The following is a 17,971-nucleotide window of genomic DNA, read 5'->3' as shown; positions in this document are numbered from 1 at the left end:
TCTCAGAATATACTTGTTCCGTTAGGGAAATAACGTATCCGTATTTTCTGAAAAACTTCCTACGATAGATTATATAAGAAATACATACCTGAAAAGAAATCAGTTATGAAAAGTTTAGTTGTTTTTGTTATAAGAAAAACAATCGATTTTCCAGCTGTGAACTTGGGGGCCGATGAAGAAGTCGTCCCACTAAGAACGATAACTTCTTTGCATAATGACATGGCGCTGGTACACGAACAGTACTTGAGCAATTATAGTATATATGAGTTAACTTAAAAGTAAGAGTTTGAATCGTGTCAGCATCTAAACCCGTATTATCGTAGATAACGTTATATGACGTTGGTGAAATTGTACCCTGTCTAACCTGCTGTGATACAAGATAAAAGTCGTATCTAAACGGATTCGTTATAACATCGTCGACAACTGTACCAATCGGTGGATTATTTTTATATTTGAAAAGTCGAACGTTGATTTTTTTCGTCACGATAATAAAGATCATTTTAAAATTAGGACCATAATACATTTCCTCAAGCTTCTTTTTCAGCCTTTCCACTTCAGTTTCGTAAACCTGACGAACCTGACCTTCGCTGACACCATCACGATAGATAACAAGATGCATAGGTAAGGCTTTATTAATGGAGCGATACGCCATCACAGCTTTAGATAAATTTACGCAGAGTTGATCTGTAAGATCTTCACTGCTACTATATAAACTAATGGAGCTGAAATATCGCGTCAGTCTTTGATCTACAGTTGCTACCATAGCCACTAAAATTACAAATCAAGAATTATTTAATTTGCCTTTTAATACTCATGATTAAAATATTAGGATTGTTCGTTTTGACTGTTCTGGGTCTACTTGGAGCAAACCCAAGCAGACCAACGCACTCTAATAGATTGGCGTCATCGGAATCAACCTATTAGAATGCATTAGTCTGCTTGGGTTTGTTCCGAGTAGACCCAGAACAGACAAAACGAACAATACTATTATACAATTTAACTTTAATTTAAAAAACATGTAAAAATAAGAATTAAAATAAGATACTATAATTGTTAAAATATAAAAACAAGCACATTGACGCTAAAGGATACTTACAAAAATCTTTGCCCGTTGTTATTGAATCACGGCACACGTCAAAACCAATAGTCATCAATCCCTTTAAATCATTGTCGATCGTCCAAGGAGCGCCACCCAATTTACAATTCATTTGAATTGCTACTTTTGTAGCAATACTCATTGTATTTCTTCCATTTAAATTTTTTTGTAGAAAAACTTGTGATGGTACAGGTCTATCTAAACAACATTTTTTCTTAATAGCTGCGTAACGATCAGTCCGAGAATTGCTCACTACGCAAAATATTAAATCTGGAGTGTGTTTACTAAGAATTATTTCAAGCTTCTCAGTATATGCTTTTGCATTATCGTCGTATAAAGATTCGATATGCGGGTTCTCGACTCTGAATGATATTCTTCGCGACACGTCTTTTATCATTTCTATAAACCTCTGCAAAATTTTAGATTAAAATAAATGTTTTAAATTAAAAAAAACAAATACATTTGTTAATATATGTCCACAATTTATATTTTATTCCATATATTTATATTCGTTTAATGAAATTTACCCATGTCGTTCCTTTGCTTTGAGAACTTGTGATCACTATCCAGTTTCTTAACTCCTTAGAGTGCAATAAACATGCTCTCTGCATATCCCGTGACCAATCTCCTCTTTGATTAAAATTACCATGTTGTTGTCCTTTATTAATGGTGTCATTAGCAACCAAAAGTGGAATATTAGGCAATACCCGACTAGGAATCTCCACTAGGTTTCGTTCCAATGTCATATTCCAGTCCTGCAATTCTTGAATGACTTTTGGTTCTCCACGAAGTCTATTATTAAATCTCATAAGTTTTTCAATACGAGATGCAGGTGAAATACAAGTATGATGAGCTAAAGCTTTCATAAGGTTGAAATTTTCTTTCATATTATCAGTCAAACCTATAAGAAAAATTTTATTAATACAGAATTTATCTACACAAAAATTTATTATATAGAAAACATAAGTTACATGTACAAGATTAGATGTTTACGTGTAATATTTATTTAGAATAAAAAAACATTTATTAAATACAAGATATACCTGTAGGACGACATAATTCTGGGATTAAGTACACTTGTTCTTGTTCTGCATTTCCTTTACGTTTGGTCTTTGTAACCAACATTGGTTGCGTAGGATTAGTAATTTCTATTCCATATTTTCTTCTATAGTATTCTTGATAAGATATATCTTCATTTTTCATGAGAAAAGTGGAAGCAGGACATGTTTCAAAGTCTACATCTATGATTCTGTACGTATAATTATTGTAGTCCGTAAGAACCATCATTCCAAGAACATAACGATAGAATTCATCCTAAAAATGTATAAATTATTATTTTTAGAATAAACATGTAAAATAATATATTAATATATAATTTGTAATATTTTTAAACAAAAAATTTTGTATCAAATTTCAATTTTTAAAAATTGATCAAATATATATACAAAAAAATTTTTTAACTAGAAAAAATTTAATCTATTTTATGTTTACAACTTTCTCTTAAACCTAATATATTTATGTTATATTTTATATAACTTTTTAAAATAGAGTACAAAATAACACAAAAATACAAAAAATATATAAATAAAAAGTGACATCTTACCTTATAGTTATCACTGCGTCTGCGGTAATCTATTAATATATGCAACAGTGTTTCTTGACGCATAACTTTATGTGATATTTCTGCACACAGTAGAACATCATTTTCATATTGTCTGATAGATGTAATATAGCCTGGCCACAATTCCAATCTAAATTGATTTATAATTACCTACAATGGCAATTATCATAAGAATCGTTAATTTTATTTGAAATTAAGAAAAAAACACTAATTTTTACTAACTTTATTATTAGCGTCATAGTAATCACGGCCCACCAGTTGTAAGCGCAAATATTCCAAACACTTCCTCATAATTATATTAAAAATTACAGTAAAATGTGGATCATCCGGCGACAATGGTCCTACGAAACATATTACAATATTGACAGGTACATTATCGGATTGTCTCACTGATGTAAATTCCATTTTCTGAAATTTTTCACAAATATACTTAAATATTCTTAGCCGCGCATTTTAACGCGCTCGTACAACAATAGGAAATATATTAATGTATTTACATCTGGTAAACGGGTACTTGTATAGAGGATGGTACCGTCAAAAATATATGGTCCAACTTTATCTTTATGCAACTTAAGCATGCCTTTTCGAATAAATGTACGCATTTCTTCAGGTTCGAAATCAACCCGATACTGATATAAACGCCAATTTGGTACAGTAGGTAATTTGAAATGATTAGATTGCAGCATTATATGTTCTCCAGATGTACCTAAAAATTGATATAAATCAAATGTAAAAATAGTCACGTTATATAAAAATCTTTTGCTATATTGCTTTACTGATATCTCTATAAGTGACATTCAAATAATGACTAAATCGTAAAAGATACAAAAATATATCGAGTAAAATTTACTGTTTTAAAAAGACCATCTTGTGATAGACATATTTTTTTAGATGAAAATGTTCTTGAGATCCAAAAATATTCTTTATTTTTTATATAACTTTAGAATTCCATTTAAAAAAAAAGATCACACAATTTTAGGAATATCTCAGCTAAAAGAAATATATGTCTACCATAAAATATCCCTTTCAAAACAAAGTAAATTTTACTCGAAACATTTTTTTCGTATCTCCTACAATTACTTCAAACAGCACTTGTGTAGAAACACTGTACAAATTGTAACACTTACATACCATTTTTATATTGCATCCAGATTTTATACTAACCTTTTTTAGTTACTAAGGTACTTGGTCTACTAACAAAAATAGGCTCCAGCTTACATCGACTACGTGTCTCTTTTGTCGAGCCATTTTCACTTTTAATCTCACTTTTAATTTCACCTTTAATCATTATACAAAAACTATTAAAAACTTTGACTACTAAATCAAATTGTTTTTTCATATATATGCACGCAAACACAAGGTAATGATAACATTAACCATTAAGAACAATTAAATGATAAAAGATTACAATAGACTTCTACAAAAAACTTACTTTCTTCTTCTTTAATTTCCATTGGTACATATTGGGATGTGCTCGGTTGAGGATCATCTTCTTGCTTAATTTTCTGTTACAATAAGATGATGTATCTATTTATGTCCTTATAAATTTTATTTACATGTGTTAATAAATATAAATTACTCGTTAAAAAAAGTAAGTATTAAATATAAAATTCTCAAAATAAGCTTATATATATATCCAATTATAGTCCCCAATTAAAGTTATATTTTTCATTTATCTAGTTGTATTTAAAAAAATGTTTATTGCCATCAATATTATTAAATATCACAAATTAAATTGATAATCCATTTGCAACATTCTTCTACATCAGTTTGTATTTAAAAAAATGTTCATTTGCCATAACTTGAAAATTGTCATTCTTCACTTTACTAGAAAAAGATTCTTATTATTATAATAAATGTTAGGATTATATTATTAAGCTGATTTAATAATATTATATTACTATTCATGTTCAACTTATAATTGTGCTTCAAGACTGAAAATTTATTCAGTATGTAGTTCGAACTTAAAAATGTAAATAAAAATATATAAGAATATTAGCACAAATCATTAAATAAGGCTTATTTTTTATTTAGTTACATTTTCAATAATCAGTAATCTATAATATTATATTTTCTTCATCTTTTTGTATAAAGAAATATTTCTGATAAGAAATCATCACTGAGCAAAAATCTAATAATACGTTTATTCCTCTACAAACAGTAGATTAAATTATTACACCAAAATTGTATTTAAAAGTGATATTACAAATTTTAATAATTTAAAACATTTAATTAAAAAATTTTGTCTAAGTTATGTCACTGTTGTAAAAAATGAACAAATATTTCAAAATAAAAAATAATTAGTGAGCCTTTGGAAAAAATTAGAAAACGTATATAAAATGTAAGAAATATTAAAGCGTTAAGATCTAGCTTTTAAAGCATTTCTCTAGTTAATTGTGTTTATTGTTTGGACTCATTCAGTAATGTTCATGCACATATGTTTTTTAAATCAAAATTAGGTTTAAATCACGTTATTTTTTAAAACTAAATTAAGTAAAAGTGTTAATAGCTTATAAAATCAATTTAATTAAAAAATTGTATAAACAAAAAATTAGCTCAGTTAACAATTATGCTAAGATTAAATTAACTAAATAAAAAAATTATTTAAAAAATTATTTATATATATTACATTTAAATATCATAATTTTGAAAAATTATATTACTCTAAATAATAAAACAATTATAATATAAATAACAAATAAAATTAAAATATTATTTGTTAATTAAGTTACATAGAAATACAATTATTATTTATAAGAAATGTATTTTTTTCTTTCATATAGATAAATTTTCAACTTGGGAAAAAAAATTATAAGTAGATTAGTTTTGTTTCTTTTCTCCACATAACATGTTGACTTAAAAAAAATTATAAACAAAATGAAATTAAAAGCTCACTTAAAATTAAATAACAATAAGTAAAAAGTTATTAACTTTTTAACGTTATTATTTAAATTTTATTTATTTATTGTCTAACTCTGTTTTAAATATTTCAAATAAAAAATATATTTAAATAATACTCAAATTAAAAATAATATAACAAATCATACTTTGACGATTCCTCTTGGTGCTCGTTCCTGTAAAAAAAAAAAATATATATCTATATAAATATATATTCAATTACAAGATATAAAAAGTAGAAGTGTGTTAGCATCTGACCAAAACTGGATTTTAAAATTAAAATCGAGTTTTGGTTCTCAAATCAGTTTCAGTTAAAACCAAAACTTTTCTTTAATCAAACTTTAGTCAAAAGTTTATAGTCAGAAATACTTTTGTTTCTAGAATCCAGGCATGCTTAAAATTTAAATTAATATTCACAAATAATATAATGCCTAGTAACTTATTGGAAAATTTATATTGATACCAAATAAGTAAAAAATATTAAATCAATCTTTCTTAAAATATTGATTTTATATAGATTTTATTAACATTAGAACTGGTGACTGACATTATAATTATGTTTTTAAATTGTTACTTTATAATGTACTATTCCTAAACATTATAATTACAATGTAAAATATTACTTCTTAATGTTTTACTCAAATATTTTTCATAACAAAAAAAGTTTGAGATAAGTCATACGTGTCATATATCTACAGCAGATCAGACACATTAAACCTCCAACACAAAAAAAAACTTTAGTGCTTAATAACTTTTTTCTTAGTTAAGACCAACAATTTTTACTTGCAGATTCATGTTCTGCGCATCAAAATATACAAAATAGTGAAGTTACAGCCAAATCAATGAGGTTGTCCTTATACTAAACAATTACCCAAAATTGTATACAACATTGTATACAACATAAATTGTATACAGCATACAATAAAAACTACATATTTGAAAACATTACTTTACAAAATATCACTGTAATAACATTGTTTTAATGTCTTATTTAGTATATTTTCTTTGCAAACTGCAAATAATCTACATCTCAAAATACATGTCAAAATAAAAATCTTTTTATTGTTTAATTTATTTAAAAACATATTTAAATATTTATTTAAAAGAAGTGTTATAACCCCTCTTTGTCCATAACTGTAGATACATGGATAAACTCTAGCAAGAAATAAAATCAGGCGGCAAGACGAGGTGAACAAATTTAAACCAACAAAAACTATAAACATATAGTTCAATGTCAAATTTGTTGTGCTCTACTTATATGTTCATCTGGCATTGCCGCTTAATATTGTTTCTTTGTTGAACTTCTCACAAAATTACTTATATGACTTTCTTTAAACTCTAGTAAGCCAAAATACAATAAATTTCAATTTCGATAAGGACTGAAGCCATACAACCATTTTTTGCTAAAACTGAAACTCATAATATTTTAGAGTCAAAATCAAAACCAAACATTTATAATCAAAGATTAAGAATAATTATACTATACACCAAGTAAACATAATATATAAGATGTCATTAAAAATCTAAATGCTTTTTATTATACACATCAAGTTAATCAGAAAAAAATGTTTAATAGAAAAGTTTTTGAAACAAATATATTAAATTAATAAAAAATATAGTTAATTTTAGATATTTAAAGAGTAAGAGGATAAATTACATTAGTAAGGCCTAACTTTCACAACTTAATTTAACCAGAGTTTAATTACAAGAGTAAACAGAAGAATTTATTCCATATAAAACAAATTTTTTTGAACATGATTAGCTCAACTCGCGGTTAACCTAAGTTATGAACTGAACTTAAGCTATCCTTATAATATTCATTTCTTAAGCCTTCGGCACACGATACGAGATTTCATGCTAGATCGCATACGTCTTACTACGTATCCTCATTGGCTTACGATTGATGACATAATCATCCGAGCCAATCGGGACATATATTAAAATATCTCGTATGCGATCTAGCATGGAAAAATCGTATCGTGTGCCGAAGGCTTTAGTTCCTTTTCTTAATTTGATATTTAAAAAGCGGCAAATATTTTTTTCCCTATCTTCCTTATTATGTGTTACTTACCGACTCTGAGCCTCTATCGTACGGTTTTTTACGATACGAGGTAGAGGATTCATCAGTATCATAACTTCTCTCTTGTTTGGACATTTCTACGATTTAATGCCGACAGCAAAAAATAATTAGTGGTATTGGTTTCTGAAAAATAATTTAGCACATAATGTATTATGTTTTACGTTATTATAATTTATTATGTTTCCAGTTTGAGTTAAGCAAAATTCATTCGGACAAATGTTTCGCGTCATAATTTTAGAAACTCATCAGAGAGAGTTCAGCGCTTCTCTGTGATTACAAAGGACTATGGCCGGTATTCATAGTTCTAGTTTACACCGAGCACTTGGTACGCGTATCAAGTAGTGAATTTAAGCTGATCAGCCAATGATTAAACACATTCACTAGTTATTTACTATTCGATACGCGTACCAAGTGCTCGGTGTAAACTAGAGCATAGTCGGGTCTTATCATCGACATATAGGCCGGTATTCATAGTCAAATCTTATTTCAAGATCGTCTCAAGCAATGTCTTAAGATGCTAATACGGCTCTGTGATTGGTTGATGGCATCTTAAGACAGTACTTAAGATGATCTTAAATATAAGACCCGACTATGAATACCGGCCATAGAATGGACTGAGCATTGCGATGGGCAAGCGCGCGCCTGCTTTAGAGTGAGAGGTACTACACTTGAGGCCTATGTTTGTCTCTCTTGCAAACTTCTGATTTGTTATTTCGTCCTCCTCCGTGAATGGAGGGGGACGAAATAACAAATCAGAAGCTTGCAAAAGAGACAAACATAGGCCTCAGGTGTAGTACCTCTCACTCTAAAGCAGGCGCGCGCTAACCTATCGCAATGCTCAGTCCATTCTATGGCCGGAATTCATAGGCCGGTATTCATAGTCGGATCTTATATTTAAGATTATCTTAAGTACAGTCTTAAGATGCCATCAATCAATCACAGAGCCGTATTAGCATCTTAAGACATTACTTGAGACGATCTTAAAATAAGATTCGACTATGAATACCGGCCATAGTCGAATCTTATTCAAGTTCCAGCTTAAGCACGATCTTGAGACGTCAATGCTGTTATTTCATTGGTTAAGTAAGTCTCAAGTCGGCTCGAAGCTAGACTTAAGACAATGCTTGAGCTTAAGATCGGTCTATGAATCCCGTCCTATATGTCGATGGGTCTTATATTGAAGATCATCTGGCCATAGCAGAATAGCTTACTTACAATCGTAAGACACGTTTAAGCGTTACGTCTTGAAGCAACGCACAATAACTATCTTGTGTCTTGTGTCTTAATGGCAATATTTTTTGCCTCTTTTTGTCGTCTTCGATATTGCCATTAAGACACAAGACACAAGATAGTTATTTTATATCATTTAGAAATGATATAAAAATTATTATCGACAATATATAGAATATATTTTTTTAATGTACTAAAAAATATTTATGGTATATGAACTTGAAATATTTTTTTATATTCTTTGATAATGGTATAAATATTTATTTTAAATATTTTTCTAAATGTTTATCATAATTTTTTTTATACCTGACAAACTCGGACATAAAAATATGTACAAAATATTTATCATAAATATTTTTCCTCCTTATAAATATTTTATAAATATTTTGTGCTATCTGGGCGTTTACGCAATTATAGAATGGCCTTAACCACTTTGTCGGCATTGACGCAATATAATGCGAAAAATATATGTGCTCCAGGGGACATTGTTGAGACGTCAATGCTGTTATTTCATTGGTTAAGTAAGTCTCAAGTCGGCTCGAAGCTAGACTTAAGACAATGCTTGAGCTTAAGATCGGTCTATGAATCCCGTCCTATATGTCGATGGGTCTTATATTGAAGATCATCTGGCCATAGCAGAATAGCTTACTTACAATCGTAAGACACGTTTAAGCGTTACGTCTTGAAGCAACGCACAATAACTATCTTGTGTCTTGTGTCTTAATGGCAATATTTTTTGCCTCTTTTTGTCGTCTTCGATATTGCCATTAAGACACAAGACACAAGATAGTTATTTTATATCATTTAGAAATGATATAAAAATTATTATCGACAATATATAGAATATATTTTTTTAATGTACTAAAAAATATTTATGGTATATGAACTTGAAATATTTTTTTATATTCTTTGATAATGGTATAAATATTTATTTTAAATATTTTTCTAAATGTTTATCATAATTTTTTTTATACCTGACAAACTCGGACATAAAAATATGTACAAAATATTTATCATAAATATTTTTCCTCCTTATAAATATTTTATAAATATTTTGTGCTATCTGGGCGTTTACGCAATTATAGAATGGCCTTAACCACTTTGTCGGCATTGACGCAATATAATGCGAAAAATATATGTGCTCCAGGGGACATTGACGCCATATGGCGCACGTCGTTAATTTTTTAATTGGCTGGATCAATTTGCATAAAAATTGATATCCAAAGATTTTTTGTGTCGCTGAATATGAATCCAAGGTCCAAACTCCAAAATTAAAAATGACGGACCCAAATTTAGCAATTCAAAAACCCCTGTATTATAAATTTTATCCAAATAAATTAAATTAAAATATTTTTGATCCGTCATATTAGATCCACCATTTTAAATTTTAAAATTCTAATGTCTGATTCGTATCAGCGACCCCGAAAGCTTTTAGATACAAAATATCTTTGAATTGCGATTACTTTTTTTCTTGCCCACAGGGGCACGAACAGTGAAATTTCGCCTGCCGACGAAGTGGTTAAGAACTGATAAAAAAAATCCTACTTAGGTCTACATCAAATTACTGTAAATTTACAATTTCTCATGATTTAATTATTTAATATTTCAAAAATTTTCATATATATATAATTGCAATATTTATTTTAACATGCAAATAAAATTATAAACAAAAAATGGATAAAAATAAACAAATACCTCATGTCTTAGAAATAAGATTTATGCCTCGCAATAGAACATATTCAACTTTCATAAAAAAAAAAAACTTAGAATTATCTAAACACATAGCATCACTTTATCATATGATAACGCATTATTTCCTAGAGTTAAAAAATGCTGACATTTCCATTGTTTTGAAACGCTAACGAAAATCAAGGAACACCTGATGGTTCTTTACAATTCGGATCTATATCTCACGACAGAAAAATTTAATCACACTTTCGCGCACGCATGATGAAAGGACGCTATCGCTAAAGGACAACGATTACGAAACTGTTTAGTCACCCGATATCGCTGTTTCTATTTTATTATCGTGATGAAGATTAGCTCCGATTTCTCGACGTTCCCGTTCACTTTCACAGGCAGAATTAAGACTCAGGAGACCAAACGAGCTGACCGCGGTCTCTCCCTTTACTTGCACTGCTTATTTAGTTGCAAATCATATTACCCGGGATTGTAACGTAAAAATCAACAGCCTCGCGTCAAATGTCGATCTCCGAGAATTTTCTCACATGCCACCTACCTTGTTCTATCACTCAGTCTCGGATTAAGATTGTTTTCCCAAGATTCTCGAAATTTAAGAAATATTCTGTAGCCAGAAACAAGCTCAACACTATCGAAAAGCGTACCGGATCAACGACGCATCTACGGCCTACGTACGGCTTGTGATGTCTACTGTAAATACCTACCAACAAACCACAAATTCTACGTATTATATCGGAATTTTTTACTTGACCAATGACGGGTGTAGTGTCATCCGGAAATGGAATACGATTGGTCCCAATCGGTTGGTCGAAGGAATTTAAGCTTCCACAGGATCGTTGACCTCACAAATAGATGCCACTCGTGCATCTCGCTTCGTCGGCGTTTGCTTTGAAGATCGCGTACCCCTGGGCTGCGTTCGGAAACATCACCTGAGTGCTCTCGGGTATCATTCTATCCTTGTTGTTCGTTCTATGTGAAACAAAGATAGAATGATACCCGAGAGCACTCGAGTGACATTTCCGAACGCAGCCCTGTAAGCGCGCCAAATGCGCTAACGTGTCATAATAATCGACGCGGGACGCGGGACGCGCACGATGCGAATCGGAGAGTTGTACCTCGAATGAGAGGGAGAGAGATATAAAGTGCTTTTTCACGTGCTGCACGTAGCGATTTTTGTCGCTGAATATTTGTCGCTCCTAATCTAGTAATTACAATTTTGTAGTTTAAACTGGCACAATTACAAAGCATTTGCTGCTACACTGCTGCATTGTTTGTTTCCGAGGCTTCGTTGAAGATATCCTAACCTAATTATTTAGCAATTATAAACATTAACAATTAATGTCTCGCTTTACAAAGCAGAGCCATAGAGCTTGTATTAATGGAGGGGCCTTGGTGCATCGCGACGCGCGTGGGGAGAATCGACAGAGAGGTGGATATAGACTACGTTTACACGTTGGGTTTAACATCGGAGTTATAAAACTGGTCAACTGCAGCCATTCCTCAGAAGAATGGAATGGTTATGATTGGTCAGCTCTAGAAGTATCGATGTTATTAAACCTGTTTAAGGGTGTGGTGTAAACGTAGTCATATTCTGTCTTTTCGTGTGGGAACATGTTCGTAACTATACAATCTGAGGCCCGATTCTCGAACTCGTACGAAAAAAAATTGCTTACAAAGATAACACTGTGCATTCATTAAGTGGTACATAATTTAGAATCTAAAAGATGCATGCCAATCAATGAATACACAGTATTACTTTCGTATGTAAAAATTTTTTGTACTAATTGTAACAGCCCAAGGCCCAAGTAGACATCAAGTAAGTAGACTCGTACAGGCTCGTACCTGTCGTACTGCTCGTATCCTCGTATCTCGTATGTGCGCTTCTTTCCTTCTAGAAAACGGATGGTGGGGATGTCCAACACGAAAAGAGACAATATATGAGAATATATTTATGTCTCTGTCGATTCTCCCCGCGCGGACTCCGGCATATAGCAATGGCCCCTCCATTAAGGGTGACGCTAGGTTCGAGGAGACGCTATTAGCGCTACCAGCATCAGTCCATCTTTATTACTCATTAAAAATAAAACAAGGATAAACTGATGCTGATAGGCGCTAATAGCGTCTCCTCGAACACACCCTAAGGCTGGATCCTCATGCAGACACTGGCTCTTTGATACCGAGCGCTAATTGGTGAAAAACGGGTGGTGGCGGTAAATATTACCGCCATCACCCGTTTTTCACCAATTGGCCCGAATCTACAATAGTGTAGTAAGCCTTATGCCATAAGGAATTAATCAATTATATTCGATTATTCTTCTCATATTCGATTATAATTGGTTAATTCCTTAGGGCTTAAAGCTTACTATACTTATTGGGTGCTTTCCATTTAGTGACACAAGTCGATACAAGTATTGTTCTATCTTTGTTACTCATTGAACATAAAAAAAGATAGAACAATGCTTGTGTCGACTTGTGTTACTAGATGGAAAGCACCCATTGTAGATTCGGCCTTAGCGCTCGGTGTCAAAGCGCCGTTGTCTGCATGAGGATCCAGGGTAATACAAGCTCTATGGTTATATAGGGTGCGTTCGGGGAGACGCTATTAGCGCTATCAGCATCAGTTTATTCTTGTTCTACTTTTAATGAGTAATGAAGATGGTAGCGCTAATAGCGTCTCCCCGAACGCACCCATAGAAGAATTTTGATGCACAGCTTTGCCTATCTACAGAAATTCTGTCGATGACGGTTATACAGCAAAATAAGTAAAAATGGCGGTCACCATAGATTCTGTGAGGGAAAAAGCCCTTCAAGATTATCGAAAAAAGCTTTTAGAACATAAAGAAGTTGAGTCACGTTTAAAGGAAAGTAAGTTACTTTTGTCGATATTATAAATTTTATATAATAAAGTTTCATTTATAAATTATGTACATCGAAGGCACCTAACCTCTTAATTTCCTTTATTAAGCTCTCTTTACTCAGTAGTTTATTGTTAAATACGTTTTTTTTAGTATATTTTTCTGGGGTTTTTTGTTTTTGTATTTTATAATTAATTTATAAATTTATATTTCATTAAAAAATATATGTATTTTTTAGTGAGAGAACACCTCAAGGATCTGACAAAACAATATGACAAGTCTGAAAATGATTTAAAGGCATTACAAAGTGTTGGACAGGTATTTGTATTGTTATATATATTGTCAAAATGTAATCACTAATATTTTTTTTCATGATTATGTATATGTTTTATATTTTATTGATTATTTTACTGTGTAGATTGTTGGAGAAGTATTGAAACAACTTACGGAAGAAAAGTGTAAGTAATTTATGTTAAACATGCGATATATATGTCTGTATCTTACTATATATTTAATTTTAAAGTTAGCTAATAATTAATTTAATTGATTGTAGTCATAGTAAAAGCAACTAACGGTCCACGCTATGTTGTTGGATGTAGGCGTCAATTGGATAAAAATAAATTAAAATCTGGGACCAGAGTTGCTTTAGATATGACAACTCTTACTATTATGCGTTACTTGCCACGTGAGGTAAAAAAAAACTTATTAATTAATCCTTAATATGCATTTTTATTTAAATATTAATGTAAATTAATATTTTGGTTTAATTTATTCTTCATTTTTTTAATTCTAAAGAATTAGAAAAAGAAAAGAGATTAAAGTTAATTTACATTGATGCAAAAAGACAAAACGATAAGTTCCAAGTTTATAAAAAATTTATTTTTCTGCTGCTTTTTAGGTTGACCCATTAGTTTATAACATGTCTCATGAAGATCCTGGCGACGTGACATATTCTGCAATTGGTGGTTTGAGTGAACAGATACGCGAATTGCGTGAAGTTATAGAATTGCCATTATTAAATCCTGAACTTTTCCAAAGAGTTGGAATCACTCCTCCCAAGGGATGCTTGTTATATGGCCCTCCGGGTACGGGAAAAACGTTATTGGCAAGAGCTGTTGCTAGTCAGTTAGATGCAAATTTTTTGAAAGTGGTCTCAAGCGCTATTGTTGACAAATATATTGGAGAATCAGCCAGGCTAATTAGAGAAATGTTCAATTACGCTCGTGATCATCAACCTTGTATAATATTTATGGACGAAATTGATGCTATTGGTAGGTATATGATATTATAAATAAATATAAGAAAATGACCATTAATATTTTTTCCATATGTTTGTAGGTGGCCGCAGATTTTCGGAAGGGACAAGCGCCGATCGAGAAATCCAGAGAACCTTGATGGAGTTATTGAATCAGATGGACGGATTTGATTCATTGGGTCAAGTTAAAATGATAATGGCTACAAACAGGCCTGATACCTTAGATCCTGCATTATTACGGCCAGGAAGGTTAGACAGGAAGATTGAAATACCACTACCTAATGAACAAGCTCGTTTAGAGATTTTAAAGATACATGCCTTGCCAATTGCCAAACATGGCGAAATCGGTAAGAAACTTGTGTTTATCCCTCGTATTTTACATTTTAAATGTATAATTATATATATAAATATTATTAATCTGAATTATAGATTACGAGGCAGTGGTTAAACTCTCTGATGGATTTAATGGCGCTGACTTAAGAAATGTGTGCACAGAAGCTGGCCTGTTCGCAATACGATTAGAAAGAGAATATGTAATACAGGAAGATTTTATGAAGGCTGTCAGAAAGGTTTCTGACAATAAGAAACTCGAATCGAAATTAGATTACAAACCTGTGTAATTCTCGACGCAATACTGTCATTTTACATTTAAAAAGTAATGTTAGATGTCCTTGTATGATCCAAGTTGGATCTCATTCAATATATTGCCTTGCTATATTATTTTATTTTTATTTTCTATAGTGAAATTATATTTCTGTAAAAGTTTACTCAACATTAACACATTAGCAGATTTGTACGATAAATTGAAGACCTTGCAACGGAAAATCTTACAACAATAGTGGAATAAATCTACATTTTGTAAACATAGAAAAAATAAACTGAAATTAAACTAATAGAAAAAGTAAATTTTTTATTGTTTCTACAATATGTGGGATATTAGCTCGCTGTTACCGTGAGGTCTTCAATTACTAATTTCATATAATTTAAAACAATTGATGTAAAATAAATAGATACATTTATGTCTCTCTAATTTCATTTGGTTACTGCAAATATAATGTTTATTTGCAATAATTCTGGTATTAAATACCAAGATACAAAAATATCGAACATAATCATTGTATTTAAAACATTTGTAAGAATGTTTATTATAATCTAATCTGTATTGCCTGCAAGACGAATCTTTTTCCTCTCTTGATACTCCTGTACATTGTCATATTTCTTCTTATATAACACTGGGAACAAGTGCCGTTTAATGATAGTATTTTTCAAACTTTGCCAGGATGCATCAAGACGTTTAATCATAGGATTCAGAGTGCTGTACGTTATAAATCTAACATTGTCGAATTTGTATACCTGCAGTCCTGCATCTGTTAATAACCATAAATCCTGTTTGTGTAAAAGACATTCCATGGGTTCGACTTCCACATGTAAGGATTCCAAAAAATTCACCTCTAACTGCATCTTATCGTCACTACTAATTTTATAAACTAACAATACTTTGCTACTGTAAAAGCATATTACAACTAAAGATTCTGCTTCACTAAGACGAGACACCCTGAGATGCTTGACTGGCAATATGTCTACAGATTCGTCATAATTACAATCACGGAGGTCCTGATTGAATCTCTCTATGTCGTATTTCGTTATTTTATTGCGAAAGTTCACAGACGTCAGTTCACTTCCGCGCTTATAGTTCCACAGTTTGAAGACTCCATCACCGCCGCACGATATCAGGACGCTCTTCTCGTGCGGTAACTCCGCGATGTTCGTCACGAATTTTGCGTGTCCCAGGCAGTAAGAGACGATGTTATAGCAATTCGGGAACATGGAGACCCGTATCTTCTCATCTCTGTCGGTCGTCAGGATGTATTTCGTGTCGTGCGTGACGAGTACGTCGAGCAGCATCGACAAGTGACCCAGGATCAAGGTGCCAGGCTTCGTCGGACAGTCGGTGGAGAACAGGTAAGCGTCCCCGGTCTTGTCCGCTATTACGATGTCGTTATTCGGCGAGAACCGCACTCTGCTCGCGGCCCTGACGAGCGTTCGATTCGACAGGAGTCGCAAGCTTCTTGTCTCGTACAGGCACAACTGCTTGCGATTCGTGCACACCGCAAAATATTTCCCGTCCTCCGAGAACGTCAGGGATGTCGTCGTGTGATAAGTCTCGATGTCCACGTTGTTGTGCGTATCCACCTTCTTCTCCGGATCAGGCAGGACTATCGCGTTTTCGGTGTCGTTGTCAACGTCGTGTAGTATCACACGTTCGTTGTTACATAGAGCTACGTATGATTCGTGTACGGAAAAACTCATTCTTGGAGCAGATTGGAATTTGTTTTGCGAGAGATTTCAGGCATTCAACATCATTGTCCGGCAAGGCACGAATGCGATTCGCAATGACGTGCACGAACGACACATCAGACACGTGTAGTACACATCGTGTACCGATACGATCCTAACCTAACCTAACCTAACCTCTCCTCCGCGTAGCAACCATAGACATCGACATAAGCATGGATGATTGCGCAACGCGAATCGAAAGTGAGTCCAACTGTGGAAGAAGGATAGCACGAATTGTCGGTCAATTCTGTCTTTTTCTACTCATGAAAAAAAAAGGAAAACAAAGCTAATTGACGGCCATTGTTCTCATTCTTTTTTTCTGAACTTAGTTTCTTATATGAATAATATATAGGGATGGCGCAGTTTATGCTCTATTTGTTCTAACGCGGGGTAGTCACGTATGCATGGCACACACTTAAATTATCATACAAACTTAATAATAAAAGGTTACCAAACGATCGCCAAAAAGCGCCAAAAATTATTTATTATAAGGCTTGTATTCAGAATGCGCTTTTTAATCATTTTAACTCCAATAAACGATAAAGATATGACGAAAAAGCGTGCAGATATCTTTACAATTATGTTCGGGCGGTTAATTTTTTTTTAGAAGTTTATTTGTTTTTATTTTTGAAATTGAAAATGACAAAAACGAGAAAAGAAAAAGACAAAAAAATAGAGGCAAATTTCGACGTATTTGGCGCTGGACGACCTATGCCAGCGCCTGATTGGTTGAGATTGCTGCAATTCTTACACCCAATTGCACCTAAATACGAAAATTAGCATTCCACGTTGCATTTACAACAATTTACAAATGAATTCAATGTGCAATTAGCAGCGTTTGGAATAGTTATGTCTTCCGTGGATGACGGGTCGAACGAAAGTCTCCATTTCTCCTTTT

At 32.1% G+C, this 17,971-nt stretch overlaps 3 protein-coding genes across 8 annotated transcripts; 1 reads left to right on the top strand and 2 right to left on the bottom strand.

Annotated features, from left to right (window-relative positions):
• Window positions 1-99: 99 nt before the first annotated feature.
• Window positions 100-12,641, bottom strand: LOC105835890 (piwi-like protein Siwi). 6 transcript variants are annotated; one of them, XM_036283824.1, is made up of 12 exons: window positions 12,469-12,641; window positions 7,687-7,818; window positions 5,765-5,791; window positions 4,150-4,222; window positions 3,882-3,995; window positions 3,215-3,423; window positions 2,940-3,125; window positions 2,700-2,867; window positions 2,140-2,410; window positions 1,624-1,997; window positions 1,097-1,505; window positions 128-768 (listed from the first exon to the last, which is right to left on the bottom strand). In XM_036283824.1, the coding sequence occupies exons 2-12, from the start codon at window positions 7,768-7,770 to the stop codon at window positions 128-130; spliced, it is 2,556 nt and encodes an 851-aa protein (XP_036139717.1). In that variant the 5' UTR covers window positions 7,771-7,818; window positions 12,469-12,641. The 6 variants fall into 6 exon arrangements, with proteins under 6 accessions (XP_036139715.1, XP_036139717.1, XP_036139718.1 ...); XM_036283825.1 differs by lacking the exon at window positions 12,469-12,641 and adding an exon at window positions 11,373-11,785; XM_036283823.1 differs by lacking the exon at window positions 12,469-12,641 and adding an exon at window positions 11,165-11,360.
• A 700-nt stretch (window positions 12,642-13,341) lies between these two features.
• LOC105834372 (26S proteasome regulatory subunit 10B) lies at window positions 13,342-15,898 on the top strand. Its single transcript, XM_036283828.1, has 7 exons — window positions 13,342-13,491; window positions 13,720-13,799; window positions 13,900-13,939; window positions 14,035-14,171; window positions 14,380-14,752; window positions 14,820-15,083; window positions 15,166-15,898. Exons 1-7 carry the CDS (start codon window positions 13,395-13,397, stop codon window positions 15,354-15,356), a joined length of 1,182 nt encoding a protein of 393 aa, XP_036139721.1. The 5' UTR covers window positions 13,342-13,394; the 3' UTR covers window positions 15,357-15,898.
• On the bottom strand, window positions 15,767-17,884 carry LOC105834377 (tRNA (guanine-N(7)-)-methyltransferase non-catalytic subunit WDR4). Its single transcript, XM_012676813.3, has one exon. The coding sequence runs from the start codon at window positions 17,044-17,046 to the stop codon at window positions 15,889-15,891; it is 1,158 nt and encodes a 385-aa protein (XP_012532267.1). The 5' UTR covers window positions 17,047-17,884; the 3' UTR covers window positions 15,767-15,888.
• Window positions 17,885-17,971: the final 87 nt, after the last annotated feature.

The sequence above is a fragment of the Monomorium pharaonis genome, chromosome 3 (genome assembly GCF_013373865.1).
Source record: "Monomorium pharaonis isolate MP-MQ-018 chromosome 3, ASM1337386v2, whole genome shotgun sequence".
In the NCBI taxonomy this organism is placed as follows: domain Eukaryota; kingdom Metazoa; phylum Arthropoda; class Insecta; order Hymenoptera; family Formicidae; genus Monomorium; species Monomorium pharaonis.
Note: the sequence above shows the minus strand (reverse complement) of the source record. Positions and strands in the feature narration are given on the sequence as shown.

What these genes read in the sequence shown, in the direction of transcription:
- LOC105835890 (XM_036283822.1), bottom strand. Translation starts at nt 6,838, where the DNA reads ATGTTTATAGTTTTTGTTGGTTTAAATTTGTTCACCTCGTCTTGCCGC. An exon ending in ACAGTTATGGACAAAGAGGG is followed by an intron (nt 5,792 to 6,733) that starts GTTATAACACTT and finishes TTTTTTTTACAG; the next exon opens with GAACGAGCACCAAGAGGAAT. An exon ending in TACCTTAGTAACTAAAAAAG is followed by an intron (nt 3,424 to 3,881) that starts GTTAGTATAAAA and finishes ATCAATTTTTAG; the next exon opens with GTACATCTGGAGAACATATA.
- LOC105834372 (XM_036283828.1), top strand. Translation starts at nt 13,395, where the DNA reads ATGGCGGTCACCATAGATTCTGTGAGGGAAAAAGCCCTTCAAGATTAT. An exon ending in TGAGTCACGTTTAAAGGAAA is followed by an intron (nt 13,492 to 13,719) that starts GTAAGTTACTTT and finishes TGTATTTTTTAG; the next exon opens with TGAGAGAACACCTCAAGGAT. An exon ending in CATTACAAAGTGTTGGACAG is followed by an intron (nt 13,800 to 13,899) that starts GTATTTGTATTG and finishes TTTACTGTGTAG; the next exon opens with ATTGTTGGAGAAGTATTGAA.
- LOC105834377 (XM_012676813.3), bottom strand. Translation starts at nt 17,046, where the DNA reads ATGAGTTTTTCCGTACACGAATCATACGTAGCTCTATGTAACAACGAA.